Raw genomic sequence first — 25,066 nt, 5'->3', positions numbered from 1 at the left:
CTGAGTTCAATCCCCGGTACCAAAATACAAAAACAAAACACCCCTGGGTTCAATTCCCAGTACCAAAAGAGGGCGGGGGGCGGGGGGAAGGGCACTGGGAATGTAGTTCAGTGATAGAGTGCACCTGGGTTCAATCCCCAGGACCAAAAACAATGTTTTTAATAAAAATAAATAAAGGACTGGGGAAGTACCTCAGTGGGTGAGCACTCCTTTGTTCAATACCTGTATGAGGGCTGGGGATATAGCTCAGTGTGCTTGCCTTGCAATCACAAGGCCCTGGTACAATCCCCAGCACTGCAAAAATAAATAAGTAAGTAAGTAAGTAAGTAAGTATAAGTAAAAATACCTGTATGAGAAAGAAAAATGATTAAGAGGTAAATTTTGTTTTATATTTTTTACCACAATAAAATATTTTTTGGGGGGGTGCTGGGGATCGAACCCAGGGCCTTGTGCTTACAAAGCAAGCACTCTACCAACTGAGCTATCTCCCCAGCCCCTAAAATAATTTTTTAAGTAAAACACTGAGGCTGTTAAAGTTAGAGAGCAAAGGAATTATGCTAATCTTGAAAAACTAAGTTTGTGGTACTCTCTAATAACCATGTGTTGAACTTTTACCTGTCTTTATTTGTGGGTGATAACCTCACTTGTCATTTGTTTCCCAGTCATGTACCATCCTTCTCTCCCATTTTCCCTCAGATCCAGTAGTTTTGTTTTGTTTTGAGACAGAGTCTCTCTATATTGTCCAGGCTGGCTTCTAGCTCCTGGGCTTAAAAGATCATCCTGCCTCAGCCTTTCAAACACTGGAATTATAGGTGTGCACCTTGCCACATATCCATGGTCGTTTTGACTGAGAAATTTCACTGTCAGAGAAATGCCCTGCAAGGGAGTCTGCTGCACAGAATGGAATCAACTCTGATCCCTACTTACCTCTCCCCTTGAAAGCCATCTGCTTCTTTATTCTTTTTTTCTTCTAGTCCTCTTTCAACACACTGGCTCTTCCCATATCCATGCAAAGAGCCTTTGGGAAAAGGAGGCAGAGAGAAGCACAAAGCACCAGCAGATTTTGGCAGCTCTCAAAGACTCTTATTTACTGACAACACATATGTACTAATATTTACGGGTCCTTCAGATGTTTGCAAATGAATCAAAGCTGTGAGGAGCCATGCAAAGAAGTGGCAACATAATCTGACCCCAACACCCTTTCATGGAGGGCCAGTTCTCTCTACCTGAAGCTACCAGTGTCCCACCCCACTTCCAATGCCCAGAGCTGAGTGTGAGGCCTATCCAATTAAAGTACATAAACTGGGAATCAGATGTCATTTATTCATTTAACCAAATCACTCCAGACAGTTTTTACCCCCCAAATGTCATAGATTATAAAGATCAACCCAGAGCACTCACCACCTCCTTATATATGCCCCAGCACTTAATCACATTATCACAAAGTTTCCCCTTACATATAATCCTTCTTTTGTAATTAAAATAGATTCTGAACCAAATTTTGAATGATGAAAGTCTTCCAGAGCACAAACATTAATTGTTAGCATTAAATCTTCTGCATTTAGCCCCTGATTCAAGGCAAGTGCCCCAGGGCTCCCTCCAGGAGTGATTATCTTTTTTTCAGCTATCATGGTTAACCACCTAGCAAAACATCTTGCTGGTGACAGGAAAGAAGACTCACTTCAGTTCTCCCAGCATTGGTGGAGTACATACAACCCTCCAGGCACTGGGCCAGAGCTGAGGACATGGAGATAATCAACCCCTGCCCCTTTAGCAATTCTCAGATCTGAGTGGAGGGGCTAGCATGGAAACAAACAGGTACCATGCAGAACAATGGGTTTTGTAACAGTTGCTAGAGGAGCACTGATGAGGAATGATTGACACTGGGGAGTCTCTAGGGAGCAGAAATAGGCTTCACAAAACAGGTGTCATCTGAGTGGGTTTTTAAAAAATATATGTATTTTAGTTGTTGATAGACCTTTTATTTTATTCATTTATTTCTATGTGGTGCTGAGAATTGAACCCAGTGCCTTACACATGCTAGATAAGTGCTCTACAACTGAGCCACAACCCCAACCCCTGAGTGGGATTTTGGAGGATGACTAAAAGCTTCCCAAAGGATAAGTCAGGGAAAAGAATCCAGGAGAAAGGAACCACATATGGAAAAGCAGAGAGGTAACACAGGACATGCTATGTCTCAGAAACTGGCAAGGTAGCAGAGATCCAGAAATGAGACTGAGTGAGGCAGGGACAGCTTAATTTCAATGATCACCCCTCCATGGTCTGACGGGGGGGGGGGGGGGGGGGGGGGGGGCTGACAAAAGCAAATTGAAGCTCTAGCTCTATAGCTGCTAAGTAAACAATAGAGAGATCACATCCTTATGTCTGTTCTGTGGTGTTCTAGGTCTTCTGCAAGGTCTTAGTCTACTAATGGAAACTGTCTTCTCAAAGGAATCCAACTCTTTCATATTTGAAAAGGCCATTGGATAGTTTATCTGAATCTTTAGGCAATTGTAATAATGTGAAATGTGATTATTTCTGACTTAATTTTGAAGAACCTGGTATTTCATAGAAGAGGGATCCAGGACTCAGAGAGGTGAAGGGACCACTCAACCCTATCTTGGCAGGATAAGCTGGGCCAGCACTCAGCTTTCCTTAGCACCCACACTGAGCTTCCTCTCCTTTGTTTTTCCCCTTAAGTTGCCCAGGCTGGTGCTCTTCCTTCAATGGACATGGTAATTCTGGTTATTTCATCCTCTTCAGAAGGAAAACTTGCATATGACTTGGTGAAGCTTTCTGGAAAATTTCAGAACTAATTCTTTTCTGAGTAAGGGCTTATTAAACATGCAAAATGAACCAAAATTTCTCAAGAGACTAGAAAAAGTTGGTCTAGCTTACAAAGCCTTAGGCACTTTAAAAATCATCTTTCAGCCTACCAAAAATTTTACCAGTTCAGAAAATGCTCCCAGAACTCTATCTCTGATGATATGAGGTATAGACAATCTAAACTAAATACATTTCCAACTTTTCATAAAATATTTACTTTCTTAGAACCAATTTATTTTTAGGACTGGTCTTTATCTTTCTAGTGCCAGACCTACTTTACAAAACTACTCCCTCATCTCACCCTAACCTGACTGGCTGTCCATTGCTTAAAAACTGAAATTGGGATTCATAGCAAAAACTGAAACTGAGGCCTAAGACAGCCTGCTTGTCTTAGTGTCCACCTGCTCAGGTGCTCTGGGACCTGCTGCCCTCTAGTGGTTGCAACCTGGGGGTGCAGTATAACTTTCACTTGGCAAAAGGGAAAAAAAATTAATGTGCTCAGAAATCATCATCTCCCTCCCCGCAAACTCCGGTGATTTTAGAGCTGACCTTAGTCCAGTCCAAGGATCAGAGAGATTATATCTTTCAGCCAAGGACACACTAAAGTAGCCTGGAATGGAACCTCCACCCTCATGAAAGTCAGGGAAGGGAGAATTAGTCATCACTTTTTTCTTTTTGGTACTGGGAATTGAACCCAGGGGCACCTAACTACTGAGCCACATGCCCAGCTCCTTAAAAAAAAAAAAAAAAAATATATATATATATATTTTTTTTATTTATTTATATATATATTTTTATATATATATATTTATTTTATATATATATTTATATATATATTTATTATATATATTTATTTATATATATTTATATATATATAAATATATATATATTTATATATTTATATATATATTTATTTATATATATATATATAAATATATATATATATTTTTTTTTTTTTTTTTAATTAAGAGACAGAGTCTTACAAGTTACTTAGGACCTCAATAAATTGCCAAGGTTGACTTTGAATTCCAGTCCTCCTGCCTCAGCCTCCCCAGCCACTTGGATTACAGGTGTGCACCACTGTGCCTGCCATCCCTTGAAATTTAGAAAAATAGTTATGCTTAAACGTTGTGGAGTCAGGGGAGCCAGAAGTTACTGAGAAATTACTGGATCTGTCCATCAGTCACTCTGGCTTTTTTGAACACTTTTGTTAAGCCAAGGACATAGCATTTCAGTATGGATCTAGATTCTTTTTTCTTTGGTGCCAGGGATTGAACCCAGAGGCACATAACCACTGAGTCACATCCCCAGCCCTTTTTGTATTTTGTTTAGAGACAGGGTTTCACTGAGTTGCTTAGGGCCTTGCCTAACAGCCGGGCCTGGCTTTGAACTCCTGATCCTCCTGCCTCAGCCTCCCGAGCTGCTGGGATTACAGGCATATAATCTGGTTCTTTTCCTCTTTACTCCTCAATGTCTAACCCTACATGTTTGACATACTAAATGCCCAAAAATACTTATGGGAAATAAATGATAGCACCTGGCACACTGTTAGCACTCAGTAAATGTTCTTATTAAGTAGATGTTATTATCTTGGTTTTACAGATGGAGAATTAAAGCATGGACAGTAAAAGATAGATCTAACATTATAAGCAAGATCCAAAACCCATGCTCTTTTTTGGGGGGTAGGACAAATTAGGGATCAAACCTAGGGGTGCTCTACCATTCTACCTCCGAATTACATGCCCATCTCTTTTTACTTTCATTACTTTTTGCAAGGAGGTACCAGGGGTTGAACTCAGGGGCACTTGACCACTGAGCCACATCCCCAGCACTATTTTGTATTTTATTTAGAGACAGGGTCTCACTGAGTTGCTTAGCGCCTTGTTTTTGCTGAGGCTGGCTTTGAACTTGTGATCCTCCTGCTTCAGTCTCCTGAGCCGCTGGGAGCACCCAGCTCTTTTTACTTTTATTTTGTGACAGGGTCTCACTAAGTTGCCCAAACTGGCCACAAACTTGCAATTCTCCTGCCTCAGCCTCCCAAGTCACTGGGATTACAGGCATGCACTACCACACCTGGTCTATGCTAACTTTTTAAATTCGATGCTATATTTTTCCCCTACTGTTGAATGGCTACATGCAAGAATGAGGGAATGAATGAGATTCTCTATTGCTGATGGCAATGCTAATAGTTGGCATTTGACTTTTCCATGGGAAGGATATTTGTACTTAGGATCTGGCTCTTCCTTATGCCCTGGGACCAAACAAGAGAGATGAAAACAATTTCAAATTAAATAAATAGAACTAAATGCTATCTTCAGCACAGAGGAGAATCCAGGTTTCTTCTAAATCAATGAAAACTTACTGTGTAGCATCTACTTCACCACAGTACTAGGACTGAGCACTGCGAGGATTAAAGATATCCCTGATTTTGAAAAGCTTGCAATCTAGATCCTTTTTGGTTCATAAACATGATGATTGTGTGTTCCCACCGTTGTGTGATATGTGCCTCTCTCTAAACTTTGTTATGATGTCAGCACATTACCCATCTGCTGTGGAAAAAAAGCTTGCAATCTAGTTGAGGAAACAAATACAATGCAAAGTAGATTACAATCATGAAAATACTTTATTGCGTCCTATGACAGAGTGGTACAGATTGTTTATGTTAATTGACTTCAGAAAAGAAACACAGCACAGGCTTGAGGATTCTGGGAAAACTTCAAGAAACAGAACTCTTGCAAAGTCTTGAAGAATGAGTAATTTCCTTTGATGTTATCTTTTATTCTTTTCTCTCCTTTATCTCCTGTATCCAGTTGGTTAGTCACGAATGAGCATCAGTACTTTCCAAGTGATTTGTGTGCCAGTTCCTTACTTTCCAGGTCAGAGCTGTGTTAGCTAGATTTTCATTGCTGAGACCAAAATACCTGACAAGAACAACTTAGAGGAGGAAAAGTTCATTTGGGCTCAGTTTCAGAGGTTCAGTCCATGCCAGCCAACTTCATTCTTCTGAACCTGAGGTTAGGTAGAACATCATGGCAAGGGGCCACAGGGAAAATAAGCCAGGGCACTTCTTCTCCAGCCACACCCCACCTGCCTATAGTTACTACCTGGTTAATTCATTAAAACTAGGATGAACTAGGTTACAGCTCTTATAATCCAAACATTTCACCTCTGAATATTCTTGCATTAGCACAGGAACTTTGTGGAGGTCACCTCATATCCAAACCATAAGAGTAGCCATGGTCCCAGGTTCAGTCTTCTTATTACTTCATGTTTGGAGGTGCCCTAATATCTGTGACTTGTCTCCTTGCCACCAGCTTTACCTTTTCAATTCCTTCTAATCACCTCTTTGGGATTAGCCTTATTATCATGTCACTTGTGTGATTCATTCCTTCCATTTTCCTTTCAACTGATATTTCTTGAGTATCTGCTACGTGCCAGAAACTTATTCTTCAGGTAACAGATTCAGTACTGAACAAGATATGCAAGGAAGATTCCTGACTCCCTGGCATTTATATGCTAGTGAAAACACAGACAAAACTCCAGGGGAGCCTATTCCTTGAGGACTACTCTCCAGACTTTCCCCAGGGGAGACCCTCCCTACTGCTCTCCCCGACTTCTTCTCCCACCATTTCCCAAAGGACATCTCAGCTTACCATCCCCCACATATGCCAAGCCTTCTTCCTGCCCTTTCTCCTGGGATCTACCTGCTTCAGTCCTCTAAGGCTTAGTTCTAGCTCTGTATCCTACCTACCATTCTCTTCTTTTTTTTGTGTGGTGCTGGGGATCGAACCCAGGGCTTTGTGCTTGCAAGGCAAGCACTCTACCGACTGAGCTACCTCCCCATGTTTCTCATGTTTCATTACTGTTTACCTGTTCCATGGGTATTCTTCAGCCCCCACTCATCTCACAAGATTGTAACCTCCTTGACAGCCACAACCCTGTCCTATATTTTTCCATCCTAACCTCCCCAATAGTACATGACTCAATAATGTGCAAATAATTCTTTTCTCTTCCTCCTTTTTTTCCTCCTACAATAACAATTAACATCTGTAAAGCACTTTACAAAGTGTTTTTATTAATACATTATCAAAAGCTACAAAATATCCTTCTATCAATTATCAATAAATATTTAATGGATTCATAGGTCAAAAGGGGAAGGCATACACCAGCAAGGCGACAAAGATGGGAATGATCCCAGCACGTGCAGAGGGCAGTGAGAATATAGTCCAACTGGAGAGAGGACAGTGAACACCCTAGAAAATTTGGAAAATGAAAACTAAAGGTAACAGACAAAACGTACCTCACTAATATGGTTAGGGTTAGTATTTAGGTGAATTTATTTCTGGACTTTTAAAGAAATTTTTTTTAGTTGTTAATGGACCTTTATTTATTTATATGTGATGTTGAGACTCAAACCCAGTGCCTCACACATCAGGCAAGTGCTCTACCACTGAACCACAACCCCAGCCCTATTTCTAGCCTTTTTAGAAACTTTTTTTTTTCTTTTGCAGAGCTGTAATAAGTCTTCATAAAATTTTGTGCCCTACTTTTTTTCACTTAACATTCTGAGCACTGTTCCCTGGTGCTACAGTCTTCATAACAGCCATTCGTAGTGAATGCATAATATCCCAGAGTGGCTGCATCCTCATTTACTTACCCATTTCTCTATTGTTGGACACGATGTTTTCCCCATTTTATACTATTAAAATGAGCACTGCAACAAACTTGTTGCATAGAGAATGGAAAGAAACTGGGTCTTGGGGGAGACTCCAGCTGCTTGATGAAGGCTCACCTGGGCCTGAAGTGTTTCTGGACTTTTCCATTACATAAGCCAGGAAGATTAAGCCCTTATTGCTTAAGCCAATTGGAGTTACATTTTCTCTGACTTGCTACCCATGTTATCCCATCTAACACAAGATCTCCAAGGGCAGGACCCTATTTGTCTTCCTCACTGCTATAGTCCCACTTGAATCCTCGTCAAAGGCATGGTGGCCTGCAGAAAGGGTAGGAACTTAATAAATACGCAGAAATAAAAGAATATGACCTCTCTTTTGAACTACCCCTTCTGGGCCATTGATTGAGTGGGGTCTTAGTATTTCTATCAATCTGTTTGAACTTCTCCATAAAAATATTGCCTCTTTGTCACATTTGCCACTAGTAATTCTTCATTTTTTTGGCCTTCTTTAGCTATTTGTTTTGTAGTACTAGGGACTAAATCCAGGGAAGCTCTACCACTGTGCTACATTTCCAGTCCCTCTTATGTTTTACTTTGGGACAGGGTCTCACCAAGTTGCCTAGGCTGGCCTTGAACTTTTTTTTTTTTTAAAGGTGATGCTGGGATTGAACCCAGGGCCTTGTGCTTGCAAGGCAAGCACTCTACCAACTGAGCTACACCCTCAGCCCCTGGCCTTGAACTTTGATCCTCCTGCCTCAGCCTCCCAAGTTGCTAGGATTACATGGGTGCATCAGTGTGCTCACCCTTTTTATTTTTTTTTTTAGTTGTAGGTGGACACCTTTATTTTTATTTATTTATGTTTACGTGGTGCTGAGGATCGAACCCAGTGCCTCACACACACTAGGCGAGTGCTCTATCACTGAGTCATAACTCCAGTGCCCCTTTTTAGTTTTTTAATTCAGAAAGTTGACATGCTTATGAGCCAACATATTTTCCTTCATGGCCTTTCATGTTAAAATTCTAAATGTATCCTTTTCAGATTTAATATTCAATTGTATTTTCTTCAAGGTTTTCTAAAGTTAATTTTTATTTTATTTTATTTTGCGGGGGCATAAGGGGATTGAACTCAGGGACACTTGGCCACTGAGCCACATCTCCAGCCCTATTTTATATTTTATTTAGAGACGGTCTCACTGAGTTGCTTAGGTCCTCGTTTTTTGCTGAGGCTGTTGCCGGCTTTGAACTCAAGATCCTCCTGCCTCAGCCTTCCGAGCTGCTGGGATTATAGGCATGTGCCATCACACTCAGCTTCTTTTATCCTTTCTAAATGCTTAATTGGGTCTATTTCTGCCTAACCAGTCTGTTAAATTGATGTATAAGTGATGTAATGTTTTACTATTTGCTAAGGCTTAATATTCCTTCCAATTAAGCTCTACCTTTAAATTTTTCTTTGGCTGTTTTCTCCTGTTTATTCTTCCGGTGGATTTTAAAATAGTTATATCAATTCTAAAAAGACTCTATTGAATTATAGTGTCATTCACTGTAATTACACAAAACCCCAAAATAAATTCAGTCTCAGTAGTGCATGCCCAGCTCCCAGGGAGATAGGGCAGGAGGTTTACAAATTTGAACTCAACCTAGGCTAAGCAACATCCTGTCTCAAAAATAAAAAGTAAGGGGCTGGGGAGATAGCTTAGTTGGTAGAGTGCTTGCCTTGCAAGCACAAGGCCCTGGGTTCAATCCCCAGCACCACAAAAAACAAACAAGCAAAAAAAAAAAAATAAAAAGTAAAATGGTTCTAGAGATGTAGATCAGTGGGGTAAATCATTTGCCTAACATGTATGAGGCCCTGGGTTCAATTCCCAGTACCACAAAATATAAGGAAATTAAAGAATTGACATCTTTATAATGATAATTTTCCCACCCATAAATATTTTTCTCCTTTGAGTTTTTCTGTTTCTCAAGAACTTTTGGTCAATTTTTCACATAGATCATCAACATCTCAAATAAGAGTTATTCCTAGGCATTTTCTATTTGTACTTATTATTATGCTGTTTGGTAATTGGAATATTGTTCTACATGGGGAAACTTGATACTTGCCATCTTTAAAGTCCTCTCCACTCTTAATTGTCAATGCATTCTTTCCTTTCTTAGCTGGCCCCCTACAATGACTGCCCACAATTCTGGATTTTTGCCCTGCGTAGCTAAGTGGAATAAAATTGTTCCTCCTCCTAAGAGACGGATGTTCATCTCTTGAGACTGCTATCATGTTTCTCATCAGCCTCCTTTTGTCCTCGATAAATTGCCCCAACTGATAGAATGAAAATAGCATTTGGAAAAGATTCAAATGGCAGTGGTAAGAAGGATGGATTTAGGTAGGAGACTAGAGGTGAGGGACTGGCTTCAGTGGTAATCTAGGCCTAGGGAGATGGCTTATCTAGGCTGTGAACATGGGAAGGGGCCATGAGAGCTATTTAGAAGGAGGAAACATTTTAGGGCTTGTTGACAAATTGGATACAGTTGGATCTAGTCATGGAAAGAAATGTAAAGATGACTTGAAAATGTCTAATCTGACTAGGTGCAGTGATACACACCTATAATTTCAGCAATTTGGGAGGCTGAGGCAGGATTGCAGCCTCAGCAATTCAGCAAGACCCTGTCTGGAAAATAAAAAGGGCTGGGGATGTAGTTCTGTGGTAAATTGGCCCTGGGTTCAATTTCTGGTAACAAAGAAAAGAAAATGTCTAGTTGGAATCGCTGAAGGTTTATGATTCTTCTAAGAGAAAGAATGAAGAAATTGAAAAGGGGAAACAGTTTGGGAGGGAATCAATTTTGGACCTCTTGACCTGAGATGACAATACAGCCTAGGAGAGAGGTCTGTTTTATAGACCAGTGTTCTTCAAATTTTTTTACCAGGAAAAAAATGTTATTTTACATAGCAAGTCAGTTAAAAGACAAATACATACTGAAAGATACAAACAGAAAGATCGCAAACCTTCCACAGACATAGGCGAGTCTGGACCTGGGAACCAGTGAGAGGTAGGAAAGAGCTGGGTTGAGTCATCAGCACTGACTTGATAGATTAAGTCATGAGGATTAATGATTTCCTTTCCCTCAACAGTCTGAGATTCTGTGGTTTCAGACTTGGCCACCAACACTCTCTCAGGAAATTAATTATCCTGCCACCATCTACCCTCAATCCCATATTCCAGAGGGCTCCAGGGAGAAAGATTCCAGCAGAAAGGTCACACACATTTTAGAGGGTAAATAGGTCTCAGTGCCAACACACAGAGCATGCTAATCTAGAAATTACTCACCTTTAAGAAACATCTCTTATACTTAGCCTTCCCTTTCCTTGGAAGAGAGGGGTTAGAGAATATTTAGATCTCCAAATTTTGAGTTTCAAGGCCGTGGTGCTTAGAACTGGGACAAGATAGATAGGAAACAATTACTCCCTGCAAAACTAGAGTTCTAAATCAAAGCGTGGAAAAGAGGCCAAGAGCCCTAGGCTAGCATCTACTGTTGGGTCAGAGCCTGAACAAGCTCAGGCCCACGCTCAGCAGCTTGGCTCTGAGGCATGAGGGAGCCCAGAGAATTATTAGAGTTCCCACAGAAAACAGACCCATGTAGTGAAGAACTGGTTAGAGAAGGAAAGCTGCTTTTCCAGCCTGAAAGACATTACCCTCCTTGGTCAAACTGAATTTGCTTTAATCTGTTTCATGTCAGAGCATCTTTCCAAAGTGAGAACACTTCATAATGGGACATTTCCTAGTGAAAGTTACTTTTAAATAGAGCCAATCCATTTTTGGCCTTAGAAACCAAGGAGGGTAATGTCTTTCAGGCTGGAAAAGCAGCTTTCCTTCTCTAACCAGTTCTTCACTACATGGGTCTGTTTTCTGTGGGAACTCTAATAATTCTCTGGGCTCCCTCATGCCTCAGAGCCAAGCTGCTGAGCGTGGGCCTTAGTTTTTTAAAGTTCCAGTGCTCTATTTGGTTGAAATACCATAACACTGTCCAGCTTTCTCCTGTTTGGGGAAAGGATACATGGATGAAGTAGAAGGCAGGGGTGGTTGCTAGGGAGGCCAGGAGTGCTTCTGCAAGCTTCTTTTCCCATGTTGGGGCCGATGCTCCAGGTTAATAGGAGGCTGTTGATGACGGCTACATGTCTGGGCAGCTCTTAACACCCAGCTCTGAGAAACAGGCCCTCATGGCAAAGGTCCCAAAGAGGAATATTCAGTCCTCCCTCTACAAAATATTGAAGCAGTACAGAGGAATTGGCTTTTAAAAAATGACAAAACACAGGCAATAAACGGGCCATAGAAGCCAGGAGCAGCTTACTCACTACTCTCTTAGGCCCTGAGTGCTCTTTCTCCTGAGCACCCCGACCCCCAATTTCCATCCTTAACTGAAAAGATTGCCAACATATCAACTAGCTTCCCCTGACTGCTCTCGCCTCCCATGAGCCCTCCTTATCCCATGGCAAGCCCTTCTTCCTTTTGACAGTGGTGTCTAAACTCTGGGAAACAAACATCAGAGGTACTTTTTTGTCCAAGAAATCTCTTAAGGCACTAGTTCCAGTCTTCAGACCATTTCATTATCTCTAACTCAAATCTCTGCTCCTCCCGCCAAGCCCAGGAGGCCCAGCTGGAGAGCCTCCCTTTCCTGTATGGCAGCAGACTCACTCCATACGCCCTCAGCCAGGCCAGTCTTCTTGGCACTCTGGCCAACCGCACCCTGCTTCCACTCTGTTAATATCTGAGACAAGCACAGTCGAGATAGACCCTTGCCAAGCAAGACTGCCAGGGAAAAAAAGAAAACCACGGCTGTCAGAACACAAATCCAGGTCCATGGAGGGTTTCCGATGCATTTTGAAACCTGTAGTGTGAATTAGCTAGGAAACAGAAGGGGAAGGAAAGTAATAGGAAAAGTTACACTCTCAATTGAAGAAGAGGGAACTAGAAATGAAACAGGGCCAGGGAATGGGGGAGGGGTTGTGTTTCCTATTTCTGTGGCCCAAAGAGGAATCATGTAAATTCGGCTATGTCCCCAATTAGCCCTGTAGTCAACTGCCTTTTTGGCAGAAAGAAGAAAAGAAAATCATTGGACTAATTGAATGATGCTCAGAGATAGTCAGAAACTAAACCCTTGAATAGCTGCAGTCAGCATTTCTGCAGGGTGTTTTTCCTTTCTGCCAAGGATGTAGAGTTGCTCATTTACCTCCAGGGCTGACTGGCATATCTCTATGTTATCTCAGCACCTCTACCTCCAACCAGTTCTTTTCCAAATGGGGAGGACACAGAGTGGCCAAGTTTAGGAATCCCACAAGGCTACTGCCTCAGACAGGGTCAAAGCTAAAGACAGGGGCTGCCTTCTGTGATGAGGACTCAGACCTCACAGATGGTCTGCTTCTAACACCTCTGATGGCCAAAGCATCCTCATACCACAGTGTTTGGGACATTTGGACCACACCTTTCAGATGTGAACAACAGGTGCCCATATTCAAGAGGCCCACCTGATGTTTTTGAATCCCTCCTCTCCCAATACTGGGTCCACTGAACCAGGACCTCGTGTATGTTAGGCAAGGGTTATAATATTAGCTGTATCCCCAGTCCCTAAAATTATGTTTTTTTCATCTTCCCCAAAAAGTAAAAAAGGAAACCAGATCAAGCAGTTAAACAGACATATTAACATAATTTATTAAATTCACCATACAAAGAATATGCCACAGAAAAAAAATTACAAGAACTTGAAGGGACACGGAGATCATCTGGCCCAACATTTTCATCTCACAAATGAGGGGACTGCCTGAAGTCCCTGAGCACCACTATGGACAAAGCCAGAACATGAGCCCAGTCCTGATACACAGAAACACACAGACGTAAGGGTTTTGATTGTTAGCCAAGTAGAGCCTAAGACTTAATCCACATTTATTTTTAAGTTCTGTTTCCTAAAGTACCACATTCTGATGATTATATACTTCTTGAGGAAAGTCCTAAAGGAAACATGACAAGTTACAGGGTCATTCAGAACCAGGGCTAAAGACTAATTATAGAGCAGAGGGGTTCAGAGAGGTTAGCGAAGAACCCATCCCTGCCCTGAAAGAGTTTTGGTCACCCTGTTCCCCCAAACAATATATACTCAGACCCCAGTGCCTCAGGGAAAGTGTACTTGCTTTCTTGAGGTACAGATCAAGTTTGGAGGAGAAAGGGAAAAGAAGCAGGTGGAGGAAAGGGCAAAAAAAGTTTATCACAATGTCACTCTGAAATCAAAAAGGCCAATGGGAACATTTTTCCAAGTTTCAAGCAAATCCAAAACCTCAAAGAGAAGGCCATAGGACTTTGGTATCAAATCAATGATGAGCTGTAGGCAAATCACCAATAACTTAGCAAAATAAATACAATGAGGGTTTTGCTGGGGCTGACATAATTCAGTGAAAACACAGATGAGGCGCTGGGTCAGAAAGACTTTAGGCATGCATGCAGTATACCTTAGGAGAAAACCCTAAGAGAGCCTAGGAGCTTTCACAACAGAGAGAAGTCAAAAATAACTTCCCACGGTCCTACATAGTCTTCTTGCTTTAGCTACTCCCTGATTTTACATTCCCTTGTCCCCAGAAACACAAGGTTGTCCAGTCAAAGTTTAGGTTCCCTGACTAATCAGGCCTCAGCAGGTGGCCCAACTGTCTGTAGAATGCCAAGGTCCACATGGGCTGAGGGTGGAGCAAGTAGAAAAACAAACAGTTAGTTGTTAAGAACTGAGCTGTGTTTGCAGAAGGAACTTCATTCCCCTAGGACACATTCCAGTCACTCTGGACATCTGGGCCTCCAGCTTTCAGGGTTGAGACAAATCTTATTACCTCATCCTGACTCAATGAGGGCCTGGCTTCTGGTACTGCTGGACTCCAGGATACCAGAAGGGAGGTTCTGCTATAGAGAAAAGTAACTACAGGAATAATGATATTGCCCTAGCTCCTGCTAGCAGGATAAGTCTTCCCAAGGGCTTCAGGGCCCAAAGGAGGTGCTCATGCTCCATCTGCCCAGCAAACAGAGGACAAGAGCTTGGGACCAGTGGAGCACATAAGCCCCAAGTCCTGGGTATAGCCAGGGAACAGTCATGAAGTCAAAGTCAATGTAACAGCCTACAGGGAAGGTGGGCTTCTCTGCAGGTGACATGTGGAAACAGTGGCGACATCCATCTCCTTGCAGCTCAGGTTTCCACAACCCGGATGAGAGGCATGGGCTTAGGGCTGGGGGGCTTGGATATCCTAACACTGAAAAGAAAGTTGGAAATAATGAGTACTGTGTTGTTGCCCACTCTTCACACAGCCTCCCCTCCACATTTGCCTCTGGAATCTTACACTTCAGTGTTAGCTGATCTCTTGAGGTTCGAGTGTTTTGCAACAGTAAGTTTTAGTAATATCTAAGAGAAGATTTGGGGCATGATACATGTGTCCGGTGGCATGGGTAATGAAAAGACAGGGGCAGCCACATATAGTGGCACATGCCTGTAATCTCAGGGATTCAGAAAGCTGAGGCAGGATGACCCCAAGTTCAAGATCCTGTCTCAAAATAAAAAATAAAAAAATAAAAAAGACTGGGGATACAGCTCAACGGCAGAGCACCTCCGGGTTTAATCCCCACTATCCCCTGTCTCCCCAAAAAGGTAAGGGCAGTTAAACATCTGAGAAGTTTATACCTCAGAAGGATATACCTGTGATTCTTGATTTTTTCAGTAGTTTGGGCTCTTTTGTGACTCTATATAAAAACCCTTTCTTAAGATATACTAATAGTAACATACATATTGATAATATGCAAATATTACTAATAAATTTTGCATGCAATCTCTGGAGGTTCACACACCTCTAGAATCCTTCTACGGACCTCCCTGGCTTCCTGATACCTGGCTTTATTCTAAATAGGCCAGAAAATGGTTCTGATAGAAAAATGGGTCAGATCAGAGACTGAAAGAGCAAAGTTGGATTTAAAAGAGCCTTGTCCTTGCCTTTGTACCAAAGATTTTGCATAGGTCTGTCCCTCCATTCCTTCCTTCTCACCCGGGCCCACTCTATAACAACACACTCACCTGCCCAGGTTCTCTGTCTTGGTCCAGGTCTGGGTGCTGAAGTTACCGTGACTGATTTGTTTCTCTATTAGGTGTTCCATGCGGTCGTGCATCTCTAAATTCTGCAATACAAGCTTTGAGGTTACAAGAGGCCCTTCTCTGGCTTGCCATCTATCACTTAGCTAGCTCCTTGTGGTCTCTCTGCCTCTGTCTATGCTGGTCCTGCCGCACCCCTAACATGCTCCCCACCTCCCTTCTCCCTTCATTCCTGTCACTATAGATGACACTTCTTCCAATATCTGTTCCCCAGTAACTGTGCAATACTCATTATTTCCCATGTGTCTCTATCAATATGCTATCCTATTAAGTATTCTTGGGTTATTTTTTTAAATGTATTTCTATCTATAACTCTACACAACAAACTCACTAAAGATAAACAACCTGTCTCCCATTGTCTCCCCCACTGCAAAAATCATCATGCAGTGGCTGCAAAATGATCTTCAGGTAGTCAATGGTCAGGAGGGGCTTTGTAGCAAAATGGAAGCTAGACTCGGAAGACAACCCATTAGCTAACTGGCCTTATCACCTTAGCCATGGAGAAGACTTCAACTATGGAATGCCTTCTCCTTCAAAGCCCAGCTCCATTGTTAGTTCCTCCACAAAGTCCACGCAGTTAAAATTTTCCATGGCAAGTGGCTTGCACCATATTATGTCCCTTGAGGGCAGGGGCAGGTCTTACCATTGCCAGGCAATTCCCAAAGGTTTCAGAAAATGTTTACTCAACTGAAATGACCACCAAGCAACTTTAAAAATTTGTGTCACTTCTAAGTAGCAGATAGACAGGACCAGACTCCTTCTATCACTGTTCCCTCCCTCAAGAGCCCTGCTCTCTGCTAGAGCTGCCTAGTACACATACCTCTGCCTCCAGATAGGCAACTTTCTCCTTGAGCTCCTGGATGGTGGCATCCTTTGACTGAATCACAGCTTTTGAATTCTGGAGCTGCAAAGATGTAGGAGACACTGGAGCTCCTTTTGCAATGACTCATTACACACATACCAAACTTTACCCCATCTGCTGGGAAGCCAGCAGAGATGAAAGGCAGAGCTGTGCAACTCTCAAGTGACTTAATTAGCTTTTCCACAAAAGCTTTGTTTTGGTCAATAATACACTCTTGATTATCCTTGGGATGGGGGAGGGGAGGTATGAGGAGAATATTACTCTGATTATCCAAAATATATTAATATATAACCTATTCCACTTGGCTCTTGGAAAATGCAAATTATTTATTCATTTGAGAAATATTTATTAGGCCAGAGGTTGAGGGCAGGAAGATTGCAAATTCAAGGTTAACCTGGGCAATAGCAAGATCCTGTCTTAAAAGAAAAAAAAAAAAAGGGCTGGGATATAGTTCAGTGGTTGGGTACTTGCCTAGCATGTACAAGGCCCTGGATTCAGACCCCAGTATCATAAACAACAACAAAAAATACTGAGTGCTTACTGCATGACAATACCACAATACCTGCTCTAGACAATGGGAAACAGCAGCAAACAAAGTAGATACAAGTGAAGCTGAAATGAAGGAAATAGGCCCTTCTGACTAGGGGTAGGGGTAGGCGCAGGGGGTAGTACTGGGAATTAAATTCAGGGATGGTTACCACTGAGCTACATCCCTAGAACCTTTATATTTTTATTTATTTTTAAAATTTTTTTTTTGGTGGTGCTGGAGATTGAACCCAGGGCCTTGTGCTTTCGAGGCAAGCTATATCCCCAGCCCTATGTTTTTATTTTGAGACAGGATCTCACTGAGTTTCCCAGGCTGGACTTAAATTTGTAATCCTCCTGCTTCAGCCTTCCAAGTAGATGGGATTATAGGTGTGTGCCACCAGCACCCAGCTCAATTAAGGGGTCTCAAATTCTCAAAACAATTCTACAAACCGGCATGTCCTGAAGGTGCTACCCTAAAGCTTAGGTACAGTAAGGTACAAAGGTTGATAATTTGCACACTGATAAATGGATTGATTATGACTCAGTTATTCATTTACCAGCACTCTTCAGAGTATAAGGAGATGAACCTTTCCTTCCTTTCCCATTGGATAGCAAAAATCCAAATGGCCAAAAAAAAAAAAAAAGAAGGAAAGTAAATCCCAATAACTCAAACCCTAGTAATTTGTAGATATAAGCAGACATGGGGGAATAACCCAGGGCAGGTTAAGATCTAACTTTCCTTACCTGCTCAATCATTTGCCTGACTTTCCGCTGCTGGCTCTTGAGCATGTCATCCAAGTGGTGGATCTTTTCCCGCAGCCCAGCCACTTCCTTCTCCAAGGTAGCAGCCCTGGGAATAAAGACCAGAAGTCTGAGGCAAGAGGGAAAAAGATGCCAGTCACAGGAAGAGGAGACTGAACTTGAACTTGGGAGGTTCCACCAAGTTTAATTCCCTCTGATTTCCCCAGCAGTTTGATCTAAAGAATTGATGGTTAGACACCTTAGAACATCACCTTAGAAGCATAATCAGAGATCATCTAGTCTAAATAAGGGAAGTGTAATTCAGATAAGCTAGAAGGGATAAGTCATTCTGGATAGCTCTAGAGAGTAAACTAGAACCAACAAGTAGGGGGTGGGAGGTGGTTTTTTATATTAACACAGAAAATTCTCAGTATTAAAGCTGTCAGAAAGTGGTTGCCTCATGTGTAATGAGTTCCTCATTACTGGGAAGATTCACGTATGAACTTATATATTTACGTATATATGTATTTTTTTGTCTGGGGTTTGAACCCAGAGGGTGCTTTTACACTGAATTACACTCCCAGCCCTTTTTATTTTATTTAGAGACAGGTTCTCATTAAGTTGCTGAGACTGACCTCAAACTCACGATACTTCTGCTTAGCCTCCTGAACCACTGGGATCACGCTCTGTACTACTGTGCCTGGTTAGAACTGGAATTTTTATGTTCAACATCATCAAACTGGCAGGAACTTTGTATCAGGAGGGAGATAAAATTAAGGATACTTAAAGCCTCTACACACAATTTTAATCTCCTATTCCTAAACCACTATTGCTTCCTTTGTATTCTAAGCAAATTGAGCCAAGATCCCCAATAAGAATATATATTTGGTCTTTTGTCCCTTGTGCTTGTGAGGCAAGCACTCTACCAACTGAGCTATATCCTCAGTCCACTGTCCCCCAGTTCTGACAGAGAATTTCTAAACTCTTATAATTTCTAACTAGAGGAGTGATAGGGGCATGTTTTGTTATAATATTGGTCTTTGTTTCTAGTTCCTGAAAAGACCCTTAGGGTCTCCAGGAATGATTAGTGTGTCTTTTTTAGGCTAATGAGGTGACTGGTGGCTGAGGTTCCTAGAAGCTTCAGGATGGGGGCTAGTCACCAGAAAGCAGGGTATGATTAAAGGATTGGAAATTTCAGTCCCACCCACAACCTTTCAGGAGGAAGAGAGGGGACAGGAGTTGGAGATTGAGTTAATCATGAATGGCAAGTGATTTAATCAATCACACACGCATATTGGAATATCTGCTATAAATCCTAACAAGGGGATTAGAGAACTTCCGGGTTGGTAGATTCATCCTTGTGCCAGGAGGGTGGCATACCCCAACACCCTGGAGACAGTAGGTCCTGTACCTTTCTAGATCTCTGCCTCTTCATTTGAATCTTTATAATAAACCAGTAAGTGGTTTCCTCAGTCCTCTGAGCTATTACAGCAATATTGTCAAAACTTGAGAGGCAATTACGAGAACCCCTCGATTTGTAGCCAAGTGAGAGAAAAATGGGGATACCTTGGATCCACTGTGACTGGCATCTAAGTGGGGCAGTCTTGTGGGATTGCGCCCTTAACCTATGGAGTCTACACTAATTCTGGGCAGTTAGTGTCAGGTGAATTAAGTTGTGGGACACCCAGTTTGTGTCAACAGAGAACTGGAGAATTCCTGATATGGAAACCTACACATTTGGTGTCAGAAGTGTTATGAGAAGAGCACAGTTTTCCTTTAGTCAGGTTTGATTCCTGAAGAGTTGCTCTTACCAACTTCCAGTCTGCCTGAAGAAACTGACAAGCACATGCTGTTAGATGGAGGGCCAGTACTCGAGGTAGAGTGGCATACAGTACAATCTGAGCTATCCCACGTTCTTCCTAAACTTCAGATTCTCTACCCTCAGTTCTCTAATTCCCTATTTCTTAGTCTCCTTTTATTTAGAAACCATCATTTACAATGCATAGCTATCACCTGTATTCCTATGACTAACAGGCTAAAGCAGGAGAACCACAAGTTCAAGGCCAGTCTCAATAACTTAGCAAGACCCTGTCTCAATAAAAATTAAAAAAAAAAAAAAAAAAAAGACTCCTGGGTTCAATTTCCAGTACCAAAAGATGCATAGCTATTTATTGATTACTATTTCCAAATCTAGGTTTGGGATTATCTAGTCTGTTTTGTTTCTTACTCCTCCCTCTTGGTCTGTCTATGAACACCTCAAACACAAAGAAAGGAGTCCTGAGTATAGTCATTCCCCCAGTATCCAAAGGGATTGGTTCCAGGAACCCTATGGAATACTCAAGTCCCTTAAACCAAATGGGGTATCTGCACACACAAAACACATGCATATTCTTCTGTATACTATAACTGTCCTCTAGATTACTTATAATAACTAATATAATGCAAATGCTATATATATAGTTAGTATGATGCATTGTAATAGGTAATGATGACTAGAAAAAAAGTTTGCACATGTTTAGTACAGGTGCAAATTTTTTTTTCCCCTCTGACATTTCAATCCCCAATGGTTAAATCTGCAGATGTGGATACAAAGGGCTAATCATAACTTAAAGAAATTCTGACATAAAGTCAAATCAGAAAGGAGCCTACAATAAGATGCCTGCATTTCCATGCCAGGAAAGAGAAATCTAGGTTGTCCAAAAGGAGAGAAATAGCCCCCTTAAGAGTGAGTGGTTCTGATTGTGTCTGTTAATCCTGAAATTCCTTTAGGTAATGTCTGCTGAAACTAAAAAATTGTCCATCTTATAGAATGAAGATCAGACCCAATATGCTGATGTTAAATCTTATTTACTATTTGAGATAGTTTCTTTTCTCCTCTGATCAGAGGGAATTTGCAAAAACCCTCTAAACTGGGAGGTAAAAAAGATCTAAGTGATCCCCTATATGCCACAGTGGACAGGTAGGTCTGTTTCTACCTAAATTGCTTCCAGTAACAGGAAGTCCTCATGAAGCTGCTTACTCTGTCTTTTCATTCAGCATGACTGAGGAGGAAGTTACTTGACTCTCAGCTTGTAGTCAGAATCTGCTTTTGGGGGTCGGAAACCATGAGTGATACAACCAGTGGATCACCTTTGGAATGAGGGGCTGTGACAGCAGGTGCTTTACCAGCTCTCTCTTGACCTCGGCTATAAAATCATAAAAACTGGGCTGTGGGTATAGCTAAGTGGTAAAACACTTGCCTAGTATGCACAAGGTCCTGGGTTCAATCCCTAGCACTGCAAAAATAGACACTCAGAATCTAGATATTAAAAAAAAAAAAAAACTTTAAAATAAATTTTTTTAAGTTATTGATTGCCCCATGGAAAATGAAATCCCAGCAGACAGCAGCCTTCCAAATAGTATCTCCCTGGGTGGGGCTCCACCCTGATCAAGCATGTTGTGAGTCAGAGCTGGAAGAATGGAGGTCAGCACCAGCTTCCTCCCCAGACCTGGCCACCATGGGAGCTGCAGGCTGCATGGCCCGCCCTCTCCTCCCTGCACTCAACTTCACACTGAATAAGAACTCTTACTTTTCTTGTTCTGCTTGGCAGTCAGTGTTCTTGCTCTGAAGTTCCTCTAGGGCCATCTCTCCCTTCTCTGACTTTTGCCAGTAAGGCCTGATGCTCCTGGTGGGCCAAAGGAAAAAACATCTAACATGAGCAGATGGCAACGTTTCTGTGTTTGGGTAAGACAGGCACTAAGGTTGGGACTCAGCCCCTACTGTCCTGGGCCAGCTGCCAAAGTGCAGCAGGCCAAGCTGGTTTGATGGGGGTGCCCTCCCTAGTCAGGGAGAATCCTTCCCACCCTCAGCACACAGAAATTTCCCAGCCTCACCCAGCTGCCCAGAGGAAGAATCTGGTGCTACATTATGCTCTGGTGGCCAGTCTCTGAGGAACCAGGTCAAATTTTCAAAAATAAGCCCCAAAGGAGCATTTAGCTAGATGGGCATCTAGTATGAACCCAACTAAAGTGGAAATGGGTTCAACTCTGTTTAGGGGGAAACTGATGGTAGGTGATAGAAAACCCTTCCTGGGCTAGCTACGTGACCCAGTGGTAGAACACTTGTCTAACATGCATGAGGCCCTGGCTTCCATCCCCAACACCATGAAAAAAAATAAAAAAATAAATAAATAAATTTAAAAAAACCCCTTCCAATTCCTTAAGGACTAAAGGTATTCAAAGGGATTTACCAGAGCTGTGAAATGTGCTTTGTTGAAACTGCTTGGAAAAAGGAGAGCCTCAGCAATCATCTTGATCAATCCTGGGGCCCTTCCAGCCCTACAGTCCAGGTGCTGAAACACAAGCCCCCAACCATTACCGTCTCCATGCCCAGCAAACGCCTCTGCAGCTCCCCGATTTCTGCTTCTTTCTGCTCCACTCTGTCCTCTTCTCTCTGAAGGGCCACATTGCTCTGTTCTGCTTCTCGCTGGTATCGGCTGAGTGTGACCTATGACACAGGATGGGCATGTGTTCAGTGGTGGGCAAAAAAAGCAAACATAAATAAAATCCTTAGAAAAGAACCCAGGAACCTGGCGGTGGGGGTGGCCCTCTAGAGCAGTGATGGGTGAAAGACAGCAGCTATGGTAAGTGCACTGCCACTTTCCATCCCTGTTCAGGACCACCTTGGAGGACTTGCATGGACTAACTCCATCTCTAAAACTCACTAGCACAGTTCACTGAACTCTACTTAATGTGAACACCTGGCTGGGTGTAGTGGTTCGTGCCTGCAATCCTAATGACTCGCTCAGGAGGCTGAGGTAGGAGGATCACAAGTTTGAGGCCAGCCTCAGCAACTTATGAAGGCCCTAAGCAACTTTGAGACCCTATCTCAAAATAAAACTAAAGAGGGATGGGGATGTAGCTTGCGTAAAGTCTCTGGGTTCAATCCCCAGCACTAATAAATAAATAAATAGAGCGACGCAAGTGACACTTTTCAAATGGCTAATTTCAATATTCCTACCAATCCTCCATGCCATCACACTTACCCCAATGTTGTGGCTTTCCTACTAATTCAAAAGTAAATAATCCATGTCCTTCTTTTTCCCCAAATCTTCCTCATTCTCATGTCAAAAAACATTTCAGAGGCTAAGAACTAAGGCATCTGGAAGGGCTAGTAAGCACCAGCAAGAATTTGTAGTTCATTGGAGATGAGAAGACAACTTGGAAAGGACAGAGCAGAATTTTAGACTGTTAGAATGAGAAAGAAAGGTGAGAACCTTTCTTGCCTCATATCCTCCCACCTGCATCTCACCAATTCCTACTTACCCTTCAAGTCTCACTTAGACTACCTGTGGCTAGGGAGCCTTTAGGGACTGGGGAAGACACCCACAGAGGACACAGAGCCCTCCCATCTTATTTCCCCAGTCCCTTGTGTGTTCTTGTGAGAGGACTGTCAGCTTCATGCTGGTATAGGCCTTGAGCATCATTATAGTTCCATACAGTACCCTGCATGCGAAGACTGCTCCATAAGGTTGGGAGTGGAACTGATGTTCAATTAGTCCAATTCTCTCCTTCTCATAAGTAAAGATCAACCGACCTATTCAAGATTGCACAGCTGGAGACTGACTGGGGCAATTCTAAAACCCAGTACCTTCCACACGACTCCTCATCATTTAGTAAAGAAGAATCCAGCTGACCTCTAGAAAGCCTAGCCATACCCTGAGAAAACAGACCATAAGCAGCCAGTTTGTCTGGCTCCTCCCAGAGTCAGGATTTAGGAGGAGAAAGGAGAGCACAGGAAGGTGTGTGATAGGATGTGTCCATACTACACACCAGTCCTATTCACAACAATTCATTGTAAATCTGTCCTGACAGTGACAGCCAGTAGAACAGGAAACCCATGTTTCATTGTGTTGTTGTTTTTTGTACCAGGGATTGAAACCAGGGGTGCTACACACTGAATCACATCCCCCAGCACTTCTATTTTTTATTTTGAGACAGGGTCTTGCTAAATTGCTTAAGGCCTCACTAAGTGCTGAGGCTGACTTTGAATTCATGATCCTCCTGCCTCAGCCTCCCAAGCTGCTGAGATTATAGGTATACAACACTGTGCCCAGAGCAAGGAAACCCACGTTTAGTGATTGGTTATTTTCATGGTAATCAACAATCTTGCCCTTCCTACACCCAGGTTCAGAAAAGTACACCAGGAGGCCCACTCACTAGGAGAGGTTGAGAGGGCTCTCAAATAACCATGTTAGCCTAAAACAGATAAGCTCCATAAGCAGGAACTTAAAAACAAAGGGCTTTCATGTCAGTACATAAAAATAACATATAGCCAGGTACTGGCACAGTGGCACACACCTGTAATCCCAGGAACTCAGGAGGCTGAGGCAGGAAGATCACAAGTTTGAGGCCAGCCTGGGCAATTTAGTGAGACCCTGGCTCAAAAAGAAAACAAAAAACAAAACAAAACAAAAAAATAACAAAAGTAAAAAGTCCCCAGGGGATTTAAGTCAGTGGTAGAGTGCCCCTGGGTTTAATCTCCAAGTGCTGCACAAAAAGATAAAAGGGCCTCGCACAATGGCACACACCTGTAATCCAGCAGCTCGGGAGGCTGAGGCAGAAGGATCAGGAGTTCAAGGTCAGCCTCAACAATTTAGTGAGGCCCTAGGCAACTTAGCAAAACTCTGTCTCTAAATAAAATGTAAAAAGGGCTGGGGATGTGGCTCAGTGATTAAGCACCTTGGGTTCAAAAGAGAAAAAAAAAAAAAAAAAAAAGGAAAACTATACCTGGGTTGATGTATGCCAGAGTACAGTGTTAACAGGGTCAGGCCTAAACCTCAAAATCCCCCCATTACAGATATGAAGGTATTTAAAAAATAAAGACTACAAGAGGGTCGCAAGTTTAAGGCCAGCTCTGGCCATTTAGAGAATCCATCTCTAAAACAAATCAGAAGGACTAGGGATGTGACTCCATCACAACCCTAGTACTGGGTTCAATCCCCAGTACTACCAAAAAAAAAAGTCTCTACTAAATATTACAGCAGTTGGCTGCAGCTGTCAGGGGCCTTATGGCATTTTTGCTCAGGAACCGCAGACCCCTGCCTGTGGGGTTAAAACTGATACGTATTTCTGGAATTTCTACAACTTCATCATGCCTCTCAGTGCAGAAGCTTAAAGCAGGACACAAAACTGATACATAAACAACCAAATTATCCAAATTGTGGAATCTGAAACTCCTTTACCACATGGCTGCTTTATTTTATTTTAGGTTTTTCAGTACTGGGATTGAACCCAGG

The 25,066-nt window shown here is 42.3% G+C and overlaps 2 protein-coding genes and 1 long non-coding RNA gene across 3 annotated transcripts in view; all 3 read right to left on the bottom strand.

Moving 5' to 3' along the window:
• Window positions 1-25,066, bottom strand: part of PSMB4 (proteasome 20S subunit beta 4) — a 222,733-nt gene that overhangs the window by 28,313 nt on the left and 169,354 nt on the right. The window lies entirely within an intron of this gene.
• Window positions 6,062-9,171, bottom strand: LOC306657936. The gene is made up of 2 exons (XR_013762924.1): window positions 6,663-9,171; window positions 6,062-6,586 (listed from the first exon to the last, which is right to left on the bottom strand). It is a non-coding gene; the product is annotated as an uncharacterized lncRNA (long non-coding RNA).
• Window positions 13,165-25,066, bottom strand: part of TUFT1 (tuftelin 1) — a 47,144-nt gene continuing 35,242 nt past the window's right edge. The window contains 7 exon segments of the mRNA XM_079155351.1: window positions 13,165-14,771; window positions 15,584-15,684; window positions 16,479-16,562; window positions 17,793-17,898; window positions 21,359-21,420; window positions 21,422-21,454; window positions 22,147-22,275. Of these exon segments, the coding sequence (XP_079011477.1) occupies window positions 14,708-14,771; window positions 15,584-15,684; window positions 16,479-16,562; window positions 17,793-17,898; window positions 21,359-21,420; window positions 21,422-21,454; window positions 22,147-22,275 (579 nt within the window). The 3' untranslated portion in view covers window positions 13,165-14,707.

This window comes from Sciurus vulgaris (genome assembly GCF_902686455.1).
Source record: "Sciurus vulgaris genome assembly, chromosome: 1".
Taxonomy (NCBI): Eukaryota; Metazoa; Chordata; class Mammalia; order Rodentia; family Sciuridae; genus Sciurus; species Sciurus vulgaris.
Note: the sequence above shows the minus strand (reverse complement) of the source record. Positions and strands in the feature narration are given on the sequence as shown.